This window comes from Capra hircus, chromosome 7, assembly GCF_001704415.2.
Source record: "Capra hircus breed San Clemente chromosome 7, ASM170441v1, whole genome shotgun sequence".
NCBI classification, from domain to species: domain Eukaryota; kingdom Metazoa; phylum Chordata; class Mammalia; order Artiodactyla; family Bovidae; genus Capra; species Capra hircus.
This window is the reverse complement of record NC_030814.1, coordinates 104,931,682-104,949,246: the sequence shown is the minus strand read 5'-3', so window position 1 is coordinate 104,949,246 and position 17,565 is coordinate 104,931,682. Positions and strand designations below refer to the sequence as shown.

Here is a 17,565-nt window from a genome sequence, read left to right as displayed (position 1 = left end):
TCCTCTGACACCCCACCCCCAATCACTCAGTCCCTGGGACACAGGCAGACCAATCTCCGAAGCGTTTATTTCCTCCTAGTGGGGAGGGGGCGCGGGCCCAGCAGTCTCTGGGGCGCGAGCCCCTACGTGTACCATATGAACCCATAGGTGGAGCTGAGAATCTCCTCGCCTGTGCGCAGCCCGTAGAGCTCGCCCATCATGGGAGTCACCCAGCGCGTGGTGTGGAACACGGACTCACCCACCTGTGGGCATGGAGGGGTATGGGTGGGTCTCAAGAGCCTGCTGGGACCCCACCAGGCCTGGCAGCCCCTGTGCCTCTACCCGGAACAGCCTCCCCCTTCTGGCACTTGGCACCCACTCCCCTAAAGCCCCAGGTTTTCTGTGGGAGGCTGTGTTTCTGCAGCAGCCTGGACCCTGTGGGGCTGAGGACCCACCTTCCAGCCCGGCACGTCCTTCATGATAGTTGCCTCCTCCTCCAAGTTCTCCCGAAGCATCTGGAGAACCCTGCAGGGAGACAAGGTGGGAGGTGGGGGACAGGGCTGATCCCTCTCAGGGCCCCTGCCTAACCAACCTGCCAGACCTGCCCCTCCTCCAGCTCCCTGTCACCTCCCACGGCTCTCAGCCCCGCACACACGCTGATCTCTCTGCTTTACTTCCTTCCCCTGGCAAACTCTTGCAGCCCTGCAATGCCAAAGCCCCCTCCTCCAGAAACATTCACTCCCCCTCTCGGGTCTCTCCTGCAAGTCAAGTATGGGGTCCTCTCCAAGGACAACGGCAGCCCCTGGAGTATAAGGTCATGGCTGTTGAACCCCACGTGCATTCTGGCCTTGTCCCATGGTGCAGGCTGGGGCACTCTGACCTGTGACCTCCTGACCCCAGCGGCCTACCTCCGGTCCTTTTCTGCCTGCAACAGAGGCATCAGCGCGATGCGGGCCTCGAAGTCCTCAATCTGTAGACGCCTGTGAAACCCCGAAACCAACACTCAGATCAGTCCACGCTGGGATGGGGGCAGATGATGCGGCCCTTGGACAGGCATTGCCCTGGTGCGCGGCTTGGGGGAGAGGCAGAGGCAAGCAAGGGGGGAAGTGGGCCCAGCCCACCAGCAGCCTGCGATGGGTGTGGGGGATGTGGGGAAACGCAGCTGGCAGAGGCAGCATCAGTCCCCAAGACTGCTGGCTTCACACTTTCTTTTCAGTTCAAAACTTTTTTTTTTTAAACCTAAAAATAGCCCGGGCCTGATGATTGCAGTGAACTGGGGGGAACATTCATCATGAGGTTCTGGGCCTTACAAAACCACATCCTTTTCATCTCAAAATAACCATGGGGGCGGGGAGGCGGGCAAGTATCCTGAGCAGCTTCTTTCTTCTCCCTGCTTTTCGGCGTCTCTACCTCGCCAGCCCTGTCTGCTGGGGGAGTGGGGAGAGCAGTCCCAGTGACACAGCGCAGGGGGTGGCCCGAACCCTGTCTCCCCATCACCACGAATCTCACAGCAGCACAGAGAAGGGTCCCAGGGAACTTCCGCCTCCACCGCAACCCCCCAGGGCACAGGGACCGGGGCTGCCGTCCTCACCAGCCACACACCATGGCTACCACGGTGCCACCTGGGGGACTGGGCCTGGTCTCGCCTGTCCAGGGTGGGGGCCTCGTGTCCAGCACCCACCAGGTGCCCCGAGCTCACTGAACAAAGCGGAGTGCCCTCCACATGCTGGACCTCCTCCAGCACTGCCCTCGTAGCAGGGTGAGCAGGGTCAAGGTGGATGCTGACGACACAGCGGGGGAGGGTGGGGGGACTGCTGGTTGGGAGCCGGTGAGGAGGAGCCATCTGACAGAGTGCTGGGCAAACTTGGAGGTGGCCAGGGTCCAAACCAAGGCCACGGCAGACTGGGACCCTCAGGCCGGTGTGGCTGGCCCAGCGATTGTCTTGCATGATCTGCCTCTGAAGCCCTGGTATCATCACTGCCCGGGCACCACTGACAAACACCCCCTGAGGGACAGGGCCTGTCCCTCTGCCTCTGCCTCTGTCTGATGGGCTATGCAAACCGGACCTTGGGGTACCTGGGGGTGGAGCTCAGGGGTACCTAGTGAACACCCAGAGGCAAGCTTCTTACTAACTAGTCAGTCATTCCTTGACAGTAAAACCCAGAAATGGACTCGCTGGCTCAGGCCCTGAGCTCCCTGAGGTGCTGATGGGGGCCTGGGGGAGCCCCGAGTCCACGGCGTAAGTCCCCACCCGCCTCTCCAGTGCAGGGCCTACCTGCGCTCGCGGTTCCACCTCATCATGCTCCAGTACCCGAAGAGCAAGGCCCCAATGCCCACGGCGAACATGCTGTAGCCTGCAGGGGGGAGGCACGCTCAGCACCTGCCCGAGGGACAGGCCGCCTTGACCCTTCCTCTCCTAACCCACAACCCACCCACAGCAGGCACTCCAGAAACTGGAAAGAGGGAGAAGGCGAACGCCGTCACGGAGCCCTGACCAGCCAGCCAGGGCTGTTTCTAACGCCTGTTCTTTGACTACTTGTTTTGTCTCTGTAGAGAGTCCGCCTTCCCCTCCCGTTGACACCCCCACCCCTGCAACTGTAGACCACGCTTGGTCCCAATCACCCACTCTGCGGGCAGGGCACACCAGATGCAAGGCTGCTGCGGCTGCCACACCTCAGGCCCATGCCAGGGTTCCTGGAAGGCACAGGCTGGGCAGAGACTATGGGAGAGCCTGGCAGTCTAAATGGTTATGGCTGGGTGGCCTCAGCCCGCCATTGCCTGGAAGGTTGTTTGAGTTCCTTCAGCCAGCTGGTCCCCGTGGCGAAGGGCGGTGTCCACGCTGGGTCCTGGCCCCACAGAGGGCCCATCGGCCGGGGCCACCTCCCCAGGGGCTCTCATAAGAGGCTGGATGGGGCTGCCGGAGGCAGGCAGTGCCCTGCAGGGGCCACCCGGCCACCCCCTGGGCTCCCAGGGTGCTGCTGCCTTCCAGCCACACGGGACTGAGCCCCTTTCCTGGGACCCCAGGAGACAGAGGCTGAAATGAATATTTACTGAGCCCCCAGGGCACCTGTACTGTAATTCTGACTGACAGGCTGTGGGCCTGCTGGGGTCTTCAGGGAGGTCTGGATGCCTGGGGCCTGGTTGGGGCTGGCTCGTCCCACATCCCCTTCTCTTCCCAGCCTTGGTCTCTCCTCTGGATGGAACTTGTGGTTGTTAGGATGAGCTCACAAGCTCAGCCAGACTGAGCCCCATGTAACACCCAGTAAAGGGCCAGTAAATGGTGGGTAAAGCCACTCCCTGGGCCTTGCGGGGGATGAAGTGTGGGCTCTTTCTCCTTTAGCTTGGCTTAGCACAAGACTCATCTGCCACCTCTGTTGGACCCGGAGATAAATGAGAAACTGGCTCAATTTTTCACTCCTTTTAGTTCAACCTGTTAAAACACAAGGTCAAGGCAAGACATTCCCAAGTTATGCGGGACGAGGTAGTGGGGCACCTGGTCCCTGCACCGAGAGGCCCAAGTGCCCAGGACCAGCCCTCAGCGCGCCTGTGGCTCGCACACAGTGGCTGACCACCCGCGCCGGGCACGCAGCGTTCCCTCTGCTGGGTGATGTGTGTTTCACCAAAGCTGCCCATTCTCTGCAGACAGGCTCAGGGGTCTCTCCTTCTAACCCAGCCCCAGAGAATAGACCTGGACTGTCCTTGTGAGGGCCTCTTACCCCCACCACTGGGGGCCCATGTGTGGGTCCATCTGGAAGATAAATTCCAAGAGTAAGGTAGGGTGCTGGAGGAGGTTAGAGGAGGAGGAGGGTGCTAGAGGAGGCTAGAGCCCACTCGAGGATCCTTGCCTCGAGAATCCCATGGACAGAGGAGCCTGGCGGGCTACAATCTACAATCTGTGGCGTCACAGAGAGTCAGACACAGGGAGGGAGGGACTAAACAAGTAAGGCGACCTTCCCTCCAACTCACCTAGTCCTCCCTGACAGCACGAGGCTGAGGCCCCAGGCCCTCAGGCGCGTATCGGCGCTTCCTCTGGGGGGAGACGACAATGGGGCGGGGTGGGGGGGCGCATATCCAGAGAAGGGTGCAGGCCACGAGTAAAGACGGCCTGAATAAACAGAAATGCACCCTGTGCTCATGGATCAGAACTCAACATTGTTCAGATGGCAGCAGTCTCCAAACTGAGGTACAGATCCAACCCAGTTCCCATCAGAATCCCTTCTTCCCCCTACAGTCCCACAGAAATTGACAAGTAGCTCGGAAAATTCATGTGGAAGTGCAACGGCCCAGAACAGCTGAGATAGTTCTGGAAAAGAACAACGTCGGGGGACTCGTCAAACTTACCACGCAGCTGTGTGTACAAGACAGTGTGCACTGGCGAAAGGACAGACGTGTACATCAGTGGAACAGAGCTGACAGTCCAGAAATAAACCCTCACATTTACGGTCGATTGATTTTGGACAAGGGTGCCAAGATAATTCAATGGGGAAAGAACAGTCTTTTCAGCAAATTGGACAACGGGGTAGCCACATGCAGAAGAATAAAGTGTGCACCTCCCGCCCTCCATGCACAAAAATTAACTCAAAATGGATCACAGACCTCAATGGAAGAGCTAAAACTGCAAAACTCTTAGAGAACAGGGAAGTCACTCTGTGACCTAGGATAAGGCAACGGCTTCTTAGATTAGACGCTGGCCGCACAAGTGATAAGGGAAACAATAGATGAACTGGACACTGCTGAAATGCAAAACTCTTGCGCTGTGGGAGCCACCATCAGCAAGCTGACAAGACAACCCACAGAACGGAAGTTTTTGCAAATCATGTATCTGATAAGGGAATGGTATCCAAAACATATAAAGAGCTCTTAAAATTCAATAATAAAGACTAACCACCTAATTTAAAAATGTGCCAAGGGTCTGCACAGATATTTCTTCAAGGAAGCTACACAAATAGCCAGAAAACACATGAAAGGGTGCTCAACGTTATCAGTCCCCAGCGAAATGCAAACCAAAACCACAGTAGATACCACCTCACACCCACCAGGACGGCTAAAATTTTTTTTTAATGGAAGACAATTAGTGTTGTCCAGACACAGAGAAATGGGAATGCCCATACACTGTAGGTGAGAACATAATTTGGTATAGCCAGTTTGGAAAACAGTTTGGCAGTTCCTCAAAATGTTAAATGTGGAGTTGCCATGTGACCCAGCAACCCCACTTCGCCTAAGAGAAAGGAAACATATGTTCACACAGCAACCCATACAAGAATGGTCACAGCAGCCCAGAGATGGAAACAATTGAAATGTCCGTCGAATAGTAAATGGACACACAAAATGTCCAGCCATACACGGTTATTCAGCCATAATAAAGAAGGAAGCACCGATACTCCAACATATACATTGAAAACGTGCTGGAGGACTTCCCCGGTTGGCCAGCGGTGAAGTCTGCCTGCCAACGCAGGAGACACTGATTCCATCCCTGATCCAGGAAGAAGCCCCCGCACGACTACGGAGCATGCGCTCTAGAGCCCAGCAGCCCCAACTCCCCAGCACGTGTGCCGCCACCACTGCGCCCACGCACCCAAGAGCCCACGCTCCGCAACAAGAGGCAACATCGCCACGGGAAGCCTGTGCACAACCAGAGCGGCCCCCCACTCGCCGCGGACAGGGAAAAGCCCACACGGTGGTGGAATCCCAGCACAGCCGAAAATAAACAAAGAAAACATATTAACAAAAAACATGCTGAGAAGAGTGAGACACAGACACATCGTTAACTATGCCATTTATATGAGAGGCAAGTCCCTAGAGACAGGAAGCAGACCCGTGACTGTCGGGGGCTGGGGGAGAATGCGGAGCGACGGCTAATCAGCACAGCATTTCTTCTGGGATGAAAATGCAGACTTAGATCATCCCAAAGGCTGCACAACGGGGAACAGACTAAACATCGGTCTGTACACGTGAAATGGGTCATTATATGCTATGGCATGTGAATCTCGATTAAAATGTTAAAGATACCAGAAAAAAAGGGCCACTCACTGGTGCAGGAGGGTGTGGAGAGAGGAGAGCGGGATGTGAGAGGCCAGGGGAAAGGGGGGGTGACAGTCGCTTCAGTAGCTCTGTGGATCAAGGGTGGCCTGAGCCAGCCTGGCGCGCTGTAGCATGCTGGCGGTGAGTGGTCCAGGCAGAGAAAAGGGGAGTGGGTGCCGAGCTTGGGGTCATGGTGCCTGGACAAGAGCAAGACCGATGGAGAGAAAGCAGCTGTGGATAAGGGTGGAGAACAGAAAGGAGGGCAGGGTGCAGGTTAAGAGTCAAGTCCCTACATCTGCTGTTCCCTCTGCCTGGGCAACTCCTTTCAGAGAGGGCCTCTCGCCCATTCTGGCTCGGTAAGGCCCCGTGTATCCTGGGCCTCAGCACTGGCCACAATGGGCAATTACCAGCAATGTGTCTGTCTCCTCCGCTGGGTGAGCTCCTCAGATGGAGCCTAGCACTAAGGACACAGTTACTAAATGGAGGCGCATAACTAGATGTGGGTACATAAACAGAGACCACACCTCAGAAAGGGTTATATTCCTCATCCCTCTGCAGCCAGGAAAGATGGAGGTGGTCTGGACGTGCACCAGGGGGAGCAGGTGTAAAGGGCTGACAGTAGGGGACGCAAGTGCAGGCGCGGGCATGTAAGGCCCACTGCTGAGAGGAACAGGATACAGGCCGCGTGTGCCACTACAAAAGGAGAGAGACGCTAGCTATGGGAGCCCAGGGGGACCCAGGGCTGGGGTTCTTGTGCGGCCTGGACTGGACACAGGTCACGGAAGGACACGTGTGTAAACAGAGCTCACGCCACACACCCGAGTGCTCTAGCCTGGGTGCTAAGCTAAGACTGTGAGAAAAGACGACACAGACCGCACTGTATTTGTTGAATCTAGGAGTGAGTCTAGAGTCCAGTGCCTGGTGCTCCAAATCTAACCTGCAACTGTTTTTGTATGGTCCTCAGGCTAAGCATACTTTTAGGTTGGTAAAGTTGTAAAATAAGCAATAGGGGAGAAAGACTATCTGGCCAAGAAAGCAGAAAATACTTACCCGGCTCTTCACGGGAAAAGTTTGCCAACCTTTGTTCCAAATGACAAAAAAGCCAGTACGGAGCAAGGGAAGACTTGAGTTTTTCACCGAACGTTAACTTTTCTCTGTCTTAATTACAACATTTTGAAAAATCATGCCCATGAATTTTTTTCTGCTTTTTAATTGAGGCATAATTTGCAAAGCATGCACATGTTTTAAATGTAGAGCTCAATGAGTTACAGCAAAATGTTCACTCTTAACTTGGTTGACATTCTTTGTATTTCTGTTAATCTTGGGTGCAGTGTATGGGCGTTTTTTACTTTCTTACATATTTTTGTGTTGACTCCAATAAAAAAAAATTTAAACGTTATTTAGAGCCCTTGAAAATGAGAAGAATCTATATTTCTGGGATATCCTGCAGGTGGGGGCCACCAGCGAGGAACCATTGCGCAGAACTTTTTTCCCGCTACTCCCCCCTCCCCCAGCCCCCCGCAAAAAAAATCTCTCAAATTCCCTGGGTATTTCAGGTTCGGCCCCAGCTTTGCTCTGGGTGGCCCTGCGGGGAGTCGCATCCTCTCTCGTGTCTCCGTCTCCCTTCTTGTGAAACGGGAACGTGCGGGAAGGCTCCCGGCGGGAGCTCAACTCATTTCAGTTTGTGCTTAGTCGCTCACCCATGTCCAGCTCTTTGCGACCGTATGGACTGTAGCCCGCCAGGCTCCTCTGTCCATGGGATTTTTCAGGCAAGAATACTGGAGTGGGTTGTCATCTCCTCCTCCAGGGAATCTTCCTGACCCAGGGATCGAACCTGCGCTTCCTGTGTCTCCTGAATTGCAGGCGGATTCTTTACCCGCTTAACCACCGGGAAAGCCCTCTCGGTTTAATCAATGAATTGTAAAACGGAAATAATTAACGGGACCGACCTCAGGGCTGTTACGAGAACGAAGCAAAGGGCTTAGTAAACGGTCGACAAATTGCAGCAGTTTTCACTATGGTTAGTACTGAAGCTTTGGGGGATCCCAGGGCGCCGCCTCCTGTCATACGGCGGGGGAAACCTTGGCCCGCTGGACTCCCTGGCGTCCCGACCCCGCCGCGGCGCCCAGAACGCCCAGACCCTGACACCCCGGGGCAGGGCAACACTGACCCGACAGTCCCCGACGCGGAAGGTTCCGCTTGTAGTCGATAGGGCCGTAGCCCCCAACCGGGGGCATGTCCTGCTTCACCTTCGACGCCGCCATGCTTGCAGGACCTTGCACGTCCGGTCGCAGGAGGAAGTTACGCAACGGCGATCGACACCATGCTGAGTGTGGCGGAAGCTGCAGCGCAGGTCTCGGGCCCGACTGGGAAACTTAGGGCGCCGCTGCACCTGCCCCAGTTCGTGCGAGAGCTCCGTAGCGGGGCCTGGGATCGACTAAGCGCCCTAGCTGCGACCAAAAAGTCCTTATTTTCTCTTCTAGATGGAGGCATGGCTCGGTCGGTGTTAAAGCCTGCAGCCCGTCTGGTCGCCCGAGTTCTTGCACCAAAGGACCTTCCCACTCACCTTCCCTCTGGGGCAATGTGAGGCCAGTTAGAAACCCCAGGTTCCCGAGGGAGCCAGGTATCGTCCCCTGCGGGCAGCCCAGGGCTCTGCAGGGTTAAGACTGGATTACACGAAGGTCGGGGACGGCTGGGGCTCAGATTCGGACTCCTGAGGAGCCGCCCCAACCCCAGGCTCTGATTCCACTCCCGTGACGGTCGAGACGCCTTGCTAGTGTCCTCTCATCGGGAACTGGATCATTCAGAGCGATTATGAGTCACAAAGCCGTAGGGCCTTGGGGAGAGTACCACGGGGCGGGGTCAGGGCCCCCACACCCCACCCCGAGGCAGGGTGACGCCCGCGGTCACTTCACAAGGCAGAAATTGTTACCTGGGCAATAAAAGGCCCCGCGGAGGCGGGGGCCGGGGAGTGGGCACATGGGGGTGCGGGTGTGCAGGTGCCAAGCGCCATGGGTTAGGCCCGAGATCGGAGTCCGGCCGCCCCCCGACAGCAGCCGCCTCCTGCTCCCCACGCGCCCCAGGCGCCACCATGTCGGGCGACAAGCTTCTGAGCGAACTCGGCTATAAGCTGGGCCGCACGATAGGAGAGGGCAGTTACTCCAAGGTAAAGGTGGCTACGTCCAAGAAATACAAGGGCACAGTGGCCATCAAGGTGGTAGACCGGCGGCGCGCGCCGCCCGACTTTGTCAACAAGTTCCTGCCACGCGAGCTGTCCATCCTTCGGGGAGTGCGGCACCCACACATCGTGCACGTCTTCGAATTCATCGAGGTGTGCAACGGGAAGCTGTACATCGTGATGGAGGCGGCCGCCACCGACCTACTGCAGGCGGTGCAGCGAAACGGGCGCATCCCCGGGGGGCAGGCTCGCGACCTCTTCGCGCAGATCGCCGGTGCCGTGCGCTACCTACACGACCACCACCTGGTGCACCGCGACCTCAAGTGCGAAAACGTGCTGCTGAGCCCTGATGAGCGCCGCGTCAAGCTCACCGACTTCGGCTTTGGCCGTCAGGCTCACGGATACCCCGATCTGAGCACCACCTACTGCGGCTCTGCCGCCTACGCGTCGCCCGAGGTACTGCTGGGCATCCCCTACGACCCCAAGAAGTACGACGTATGGAGCCTGGGCGTCGTGCTCTACGTCATGGTCACCGGGTGTATGCCCTTCGACGACTCGGACATCGCCGGCCTGCCCCGACGCCAGAAGCGCGGCGTTCTCTACCCCGACGGCCTCGAGCTGTCCGAGCGCTGCAAAGCACTAATAGCCGAGTTGCTGCAGTTCAGCCCGTCGGCCAGGCCCTCCGCGGGCCAAGTAGCGCGCAACGGCTGGCTGCGAGCGGGGGACTCCGGCTAGAAGCCGGGGTTCCCACCGTTCCCGCCGCCCCGAGCATTGCGCAAGCGCAGGGCACGCGCAACAAGCGCGCTTCGGTAGTTCCCGCGGAGCCGCCGCGCACCGCTGTGCACGCGCCCTTCCCCCTTCCCTACTTCGACGCCGGGGGCCGCAGTCGCCCCTGTTTGGAATTCAACTACTCCAACAAGATTCCCAAGAGCAGGAGGGCGCATGCGCCCCCTCGGTTACCGGCGAGAAGGCCCCAGGAGGGGGCCAGATGAGAGGAGACAGAAACGTTGCGCCGGTGCAGGGTGAGCGACCGCTACGCGGTGGGCGGTGGCTGCTTGGAGAAGCTGCTGGCGAGCGGACGCGCGCGGAGGGCGTCCATCCACAGCCAGCCCCGCATACCGGTGAGGGAAGGCGCGCTCCAGGCGCTGCCCTTCCTGGAACTTGCAATAAACTCGCTCTTTCTCGCACCTAGCTCTAGCAATGGCCCCCTTTTATGGAGCAGCGGGGAGGGGATCACTCCTCGCGGAAAGGCAGGCACGGGCACCCCATTTTAGAGAGACTTGTGGCGGTTCTTGCTCCAGGTCTGAAAAGGGAGTTAGGAGGATTCAAACAGAGACCTTTCGGGCTCCCCATCCTGGGCAGACTCGAAAGGGCCTTGGCGTCATCCTCAGCAATATGGTGGCCCTGGGAATGGAGGTGTTGGATTGGGCAGCAAGGACCCCAGCACCTTTCTGGTGTTTAAGGATGGGACAGCAAGGGGCGGGGGGCGCCTGTCCAGGCAGAAACAGTGTTTACAAAAGAGGAAATTGAGGCCCACACAGGGATCACTTGCCCAAGAACAGCCAGCATTGGCACCCAGATACATCTGAAGTGGGGCGGGGAGGTGGTGGAAGCTCTCCTTAGTGTTTGGCCCCTTCCTTGGTGGGGCAAAGGAGTCTGGCAGTCATTCTTAATTGTGGAACATTTACTTTACAATACACTTTACAATATTGTGATGGTTTTCATACCGTGAATCAGCTATAGGTACGCACACGGCCCCTCCCTCCTGTGCCCCCGTCCCACTCGGGCTTTCATTCATGCTGTTCATTCAGGCATTTTTTTGAGCAAGTGCTGTGTGCAAGGCTCTGGGACACAGCCAAGTGGCTGGGATCCATCCATGTTCCCAGCGAGGGAGCAAGTGGAAAGTGTAAGAATGGCGTGAAGATAAAATAATTGTGAGTCGTGCTAAATGCCAGGTGGGGGTGAGCAAGGAGGGGCTGAAGGGAAGGAACCAAACACTGGAAACAGGAGCGCCTCCAGGAGAGGATGGAGCTGGTGTGTCTGAGGAATGCTCGAATTCCCGTTGCTGGAATGGAGGTAGAGAGGTTAAGGGGTATGTGTCTGCTGTCCCCACAGGGTCTGGGGAAGGTTGGGGGTTATTTTGCTTGCGATGAGGTTTTTGAGTTTAGTGACAGCGGCTGTTGTCATTTGGGTGTACGGGAAACACCTCCCTCGGTGCTCATCCTGTCTGCCTCCACCAGAGCCCAGGTCCCTGAGGAGAGTGGCCAGTTTCTGCTCCCTCACCCTCCACGGCTCTCAGGTGCCTTGGGGATTGATTATGCGCCAGCTCTCCCTCCACTCCCTTCAAATAGGATGTGATCCCAACCACCTCACTTTACAGAGCAAGAAACAGGGTGAGAAGAGGGAAATGTCTTGCTCACTCAGAAAAAAGCCCACATCCTTTCCCCTTGCCCCCAAGGTCCAGTCACACCGCTCTCCTCTGTCCTCAACCTGCCTTGCTTGGTCTCACCTGAGCATTTGCACAGGCTGACACCCTCCCCAGCACTTTTCCCTTCTCTTCATGCGAGACTTGGCCTAAAAAGGTCACCTCTCACGAGGTGCCATTCTTTCCCTCCTCACCCCCCTCACCAGGTGTGATCCCAATGGCCGGGGCATGGCACATGCCTTGTTGTGCCCTCTGATTAGTGTGTAAGCAATGAGCCTGAGGTCCTTCCCCTTATGGCCACACCCATGACTCAGTTACGAGGGAACAGGGTCTCAGGCACCAGGCTGGTGTCCCATCTATTATCTGGAGAAGATGCGTAAGATTTGCCCTTCCGTTGAGGAGCCTGGGTGCCTGATCCAGAACTCGCTGGAAGAGGGGCTGTAGAACCCCGGAAGTGGCCTTCTCTCAGTGCTGGGGCGTGTGGGCGCAATCAGCACGTGTCAGAGGTGACAGGCCCGCCAGTGTCTTGTACCAGTCCTGTGCCTTGCCCAGGTGAGACCAGGCTGGCCATGGCCGCAGGGGAGGGAAGTCAGACCCCAGGCTGGAGGCAGAGATGCCCCAGTGACAAGTGGCAGCAATAAATAGATAAATGAACAAAAGCACCTAGGAAAACAAGGGGACATTTTATGCAGACTGGAGTTCAAAGTGCTCATAGGTTTCATTTTGTGAGTAAAACTTTGAAACAGTGTGTCAACCTCTGAAAACAAATTTGCACCAGGAATTGTTCATTTCAAAGCCAGCCAGGTGGCTCCCACACTGCACCAGCCACCCAATGCTGAGCCAGAAAAGCCCACCACTCTGGGATGGAGGCTGTTGATGGCGAGAACCCAAGCCAAGGGGCAGAATTCACTGCATTCTCACCGCATGCACCCCCGTGGCCCTGTGGGTAAACAGGCCACAAAGCGCCACCCAGAGGTAAGGCTATAGCATCCAGGCGGGTGCGTGCTTGTGTGCAAAGTCACGTGTGACTCCTTGCAACCTGATGGACCATATAGCCCGCAAGGCTCTGTCCAAGAACACTGGAGTTGGTTGCCGTGCCCTCCTCCAGGGGGTCTTCCCTACCCAGGGACCGAACCCGCGTCTCTCATGCCTCCTGCACTGGCAGATGGGTTCTCTACCACTAGTGCCACCTGGGAAGCCCCAGCATCCAGTTCCATTCTGTCCTGTTCAGTCACTCAGTCGTACCCGACTGCGGTGGACAGGGAAGCCTGGCGTCCACGGGGGAAGACTAATCCTCGCGGCAAGTGAGATCTGCAAGAAGCCCAGGAAACAAGCGTCCGTCCTTCGCTTACCTGTTAAGAAAGGATCACCCTGAAATCCCAAGTCTCCAAGCTGCCCCAAAGCTGGGAGGAAAACAATGCGAGACCCCAAGGCCGAGCAGTCAGAAAGAAAACACAGGAAACACATCATCCGTTTCTTTATTATCCTTCAGATTCTAAAACTTCATGACACAATGCATAGCCATTGATTCCAGCGTCTTTACTGGAACTTCTATGCCGGTTTGGTGGTCACTTTGTTTTTTAACAGTATCATCAAAGGCTTATAGTCACAATAAATACAAGTGACAACCTCCTTCCCCCAATCAAAACAAACCACCTCCCAAATACCCTACACTGGTGTGACTATTACTCTTTAAGGATTATAAAACTTTAGCTGTCCTTAAAAAAAAAAAACTCACTCCAGCTTCTTTAGGCAAACGCCATGTGCAGCATAACCAGGCATCAAAGAAAAACCCAACGGCAGAGCAGCGAGGGCCGTCTTTCCATTATCCACGCCTGTGATGGGAATGTACGATTCATACAGAAGACTCCCGTGTCTCTCCAGCCACAGCAGTGACTAGTGGGCCACTCGGGAGCCACGCAGGGGTGTCTTGTCGCCTCTTTCCTTCCCTCTGTACAAAAGTGACCTTCTGCTTCCAGACCACAGCCGCCACCCACCCCTACCTCGCAGGGCAGTCATTCTTGACTTTGTCAAAGGTGTGGGTCCCAACAGATACACCCGGGACACTGAGGACTAGGGTCCCCACGACAGTCGGGATGGCCAGAGCCATGGGCAGCTCTGAGTGGACGCAGAGTTCCCTGTGCGAGCACCCATGGACAACCTGTGGGCCTCTGCACACAGGCATTTCAGATGGGGAAGGGAGCCTGGTGAGCCCTGCACCCCAGTCCATGTAACAGCCAGCGTTCTGAAGTTTCCAGGTGTCACTGGGGGCTTCTGTTGCAGATTACTGGGCAGTTACAATAGTCATTTGGGACTGGGGGCTCCCACGTTCTCTGGTTCTCCTGGGAACCACATCCTCTCAGCCTACAGACTCCCAGAAGCACGGCCCATTTTGAGGGGTGGGCTTTGGGGCTGGGGGAATACCTTTAATGTTAACACCCTTCCCATACTTGAAAGATATTTAATGCCCTTTCTCAATAACATTATAAATTTTAGCACAGAACCATGCACTTGAGGCTTATAGGAGTGACAATGCAAAGGGGAAACTAAAGGGAAGAAGAGGGGGATAGAAGTTTTGAGACGGGAAATGAATCAAGATTAAGGCATCTCACCTCCTGGATCCCCCCTTTTTTCTTGATCCCTTTTAAAAAAGCTACATTTATGTCACAGTAAGTCCTACCCATGGGAATGTTCCTGCAAATGCTGGGCTGGAGGAGGCAGAGAACGGGTCAGGGCCCAGCCACCATGCCCTCTGCCTGTGGCGGTCAGTCTGTACTCAGCTCACAAGGTCCAGGCAGTAGCCTCGAGAAGTCTGGCCGGATGAGGTGAGGAGAGGTGGATCCTGAGCATGGTGGAGAGTGATGGGGCGAGGATCCGGGGCCAATGAGAGTGGCTTGGTTTTGAGCCCCGGAGTCACAGACCCAGTCAACCCCTGTGGGGCTGCAGCAACCCTGGGCACCCCCAGTGCAGAGGCGACCCTGGCCGAGACGCCCGAGTTGCTGCTTGGCACCCTACTGCTTCTTGTAGGGTTAGGGAATTCTGGCCCATGTCGTCGAGCAGAGAGAGCTAACAGCTCGGAGTAGTGTAAGACAGGTATTTATTTGCCAGGCACACAGAAAAATGCGAGGAATAGAAATGCTTGCATACTCTTGATTTTTTGGTGTAAAAACACACCCTTCCCCACCACCCCCCCCAAAGGTCAATTTCCCCCTTTCCCCAAATCCCTGGATCTTGGAATGAAAGCCACCGTTCTCCAGTCCTCCCCTCCTTCAGGCCACCTTCTTTATGCACTCAAAACAAAAATCAATGAGAAATTTAGGGCTTTCGACAAAAAATTCAAACGCTTTGCAAAACTAGGTCTTCTATTGCATGTCAAAAATGTCTTCTAAACACGGATATTCACACAACATGAGGGGGGGTTAAATGAGCCTTTATTAGAACGGTGCAGCAGTGTATATGAGGAAGGTGGCCCTACAAATTAAGAATTTTAAATTAAGTCCCTAACTGCATGGACAGGAAAACCAGGGCTGGGGCTGAAGTGAGGAGCAGCGCACCCCATCTCCACACGTGCGTGCAGGCACACGTGACACCCTCACGCCTGCAGAGCTGGCCCATGTGCAGCACACGCACAGCAGCTTCTACCTCTCCTCATGGACTGATTTTTAAGGAGTGGGAGAAAACAAACCAGAACACAACTAAGAGCAGACCTGATCCTTGGTGAGACATTTCTGTAGACGCTAGAGGATTAAAAAAAAAGTCGGAAGGCAAACCCTGGCAGCGTGGCCCTGCTTTTTAAGGGAGGTTCTAAACTAGACCCAAATGCAAACCCTGAAGTCTGGGGGGGGGTGGGGCCTCCCCACGCAGACACACTCGACAGGAGCACAGGCCAGGGCTTAGGATGTGTCCATCAAAGTAAGTAGGAAAAGAAAAGGAAACGATTTAATAAAATAAATCACCACCACAACAAAAAACACAACAGCCGGCCCCTCTGACCTCCTTCTCCGGCTCAGGGTGTGGCGGCTGACCCTCCCCTCCCTACTCAGGCGGCGGCACTCGGCTTCCAGGCCCCAGGCTCTCTGGCTGGGTCTGGGTTGCAGTTTGTTCTTCTGCTTGAGTGTGGAAGGTCGGAGGGCGTCTCCGGGATGAGCAGTAGCAGAGGCCTTCTGCTGGAGTGAGGGCTGGGGGGTGAGCGGCCCACCCCCCAGGGCACCGGGGTCGTGCTTGGCAGGGAACCCTGGCTCTGCACCGTTTACATTAAACTCCATCATCGTGAGGTGATTTTAAAAAATCTGTCAACCTAGGGATTGCCATGAAGAAAGGCAGTCAGAGATTAGGAGGCTAAGACGGGGGCAAAGCAAAACAAAACAATGCTCCGCTCAACTTCTGCAGCGCCGGGCACCGCTGCCCGAGCGTGTCACAGTGTCTGGGCGTGCCGTCCACGAGCCCTGCCAGGGGCTGAAGGGGAGGGCCAGGAGCAGAGCCGGCCCCGAGGTCCGCTTTTCTGCTGGTGTTGGGCAAACTAAAGGCAAAGAAAGGAAGGAAGCCCACGGGAAAGGTCCCCCAGTATGAATCCTGGTCCACCTGTGAAGCATTCCTCCGCAACGCGACGAGACTTTGTAGCCAAGACCGGAGCTCTCACTTTTGCAGCGTGGCCTGCGCGCGCTCGCCTTCTTGGGGAGCGAGGTGTCTTCCCAAACGGAGGGTGCTGGGCCAGGTGGGAGGGAGGGAGCCTGTTCTCCACTGGCGCACTATTTCCACGTGGCTGACTGGGGGATGGAGCGGGGCGGGATCATGTCCAGGAGGTACTCCCGCTGGCGGTCCACGGCTGAGGAGGTCTTGTGCACCGCCAAGCTCGGGCTGACAAATGCGAGGGCCCCACCTGCGACAGGACAGAGCAACAGGCCACAACGGCCCCGGTCAGGGGAGGCTCCGGGGAAGACCCCCACCTCGGCTGGGCCCACTGGGCACAGGGGGCACAAAGGCCGGCTTGGGGAAGCCCTTAAAGCCTCCAACCAGCACACTCTGGGCTCTGGGCTGGCACACAGCACAGACTGTCCCGAAGCCCCAGCAGCAGCAGGGACCCGAGTCGCTGCAGCACCAGGTATTCCGGGTGGGTTCATCTATTTTGTGGAACAAGACTTCCCAACTGAATGCACCACAGAACCCTCCATGTGCATTCAAGGCCAGCGCTCCAGAAACCTGGAGGTCCTACCAGGTCCTGCCCAGCCTTCCTCAAACTACCATCCAGAAACCCAGGGCAACCAGGAGCGCTGCTCCTAAGCCAGGACACTTTCGTATCTAGTCGTACAAGTCTTTGGAGACAGCAACTATGTATTCCCTCGTGTTCTGTTTCAAACGCTGCCTGTAGTGTGCAGGTTCCCCATGGGCGCTACCACTGTGCACACGTATGTAGTCTCCTGTTTGACTTTTCCCACTTATTTCATATACTTTCAAAATTTCCCAAAAAAGGACTTTCCTGACCAGCCTGAGTTATTTGGTGCCATCTCAAATGTGCTGAGCAAAAGTATCTCAGTCTGGCATGTTCACAAACGCTCTCTGCTCTCCAGGAGGGCTGGGTTCTGCTGCAGTCGGCTGGCCCCTCCCCACCCTCCAGCAGGCTCTGCTCCTCGGGCGCGTTTCTAACGCGCATCAGCCGTACGCACAGCCGGCTTTTCTGTGCTGTTTCCACTGACAGTCCTCTCCCAGTTCTGACTACTGAGATGGACTCTCACGATGGCGCCTCTTCTTCCTACAGGGACCCAGGGGTGGGCTGGGGAGGGAGACAGGAGAGAGCTCTCACCCATCTCCTCCTCTCGGCCCTCTGTGCCGAGACTTCACTTTCCAGTTACTGATGGACACAAGAAATATTTAACGTTCATCTCAAGGCGAGCATAAGAATAAGGGAAAGCAGGAAAGTGGTGTCGGGGGACAGCCAGAGGACAACCTTGGGAAGGGGGAGCTG

General features: G+C 56.2%; 3 protein-coding genes across 7 annotated transcripts in view; 1 reads left to right on the top strand and 2 right to left on the bottom strand.

Moving 5' to 3' along the window:
- NDUFA13 (NADH:ubiquinone oxidoreductase subunit A13) lies at nt 48-8,308 on the bottom strand. The gene is made up of 5 exons (XM_005682081.3): nt 8,171-8,308; nt 2,255-2,333; nt 888-959; nt 435-504; nt 48-242 (listed from the first exon to the last, which is right to left on the bottom strand). Exons 1-5 carry the CDS (start codon nt 8,262-8,264, stop codon nt 123-125), a joined length of 435 nt encoding a protein of 144 aa, XP_005682138.1. The 5' UTR covers nt 8,265-8,308; the 3' UTR covers nt 48-122.
- On the top strand, nt 8,324-10,811 carry TSSK6 (testis specific serine kinase 6). Its single transcript, XM_018051501.1, has one exon. It carries the CDS (start codon nt 9,092-9,094, stop codon nt 9,911-9,913), a length of 822 nt encoding a protein of 273 aa, XP_017906990.1. The 5' UTR covers nt 8,324-9,091; the 3' UTR covers nt 9,914-10,811.
- Nucleotides 13,066-17,565, bottom strand: part of GATAD2A (GATA zinc finger domain containing 2A) — a 98,943-nt gene continuing 94,443 nt past the window's right edge. For all 5 annotated transcript variants that reach the window (XM_018051492.1, XM_018051496.1, XM_018051497.1 and 2 more), the window contains one exon: nt 13,066-16,482. In XM_018051492.1, the coding sequence (XP_017906981.1) occupies nt 16,352-16,482 (131 nt within the window). In that variant the 3' untranslated portion in view covers nt 13,066-16,351. The remainder of the gene's footprint in view (nt 16,483-17,565) is intronic.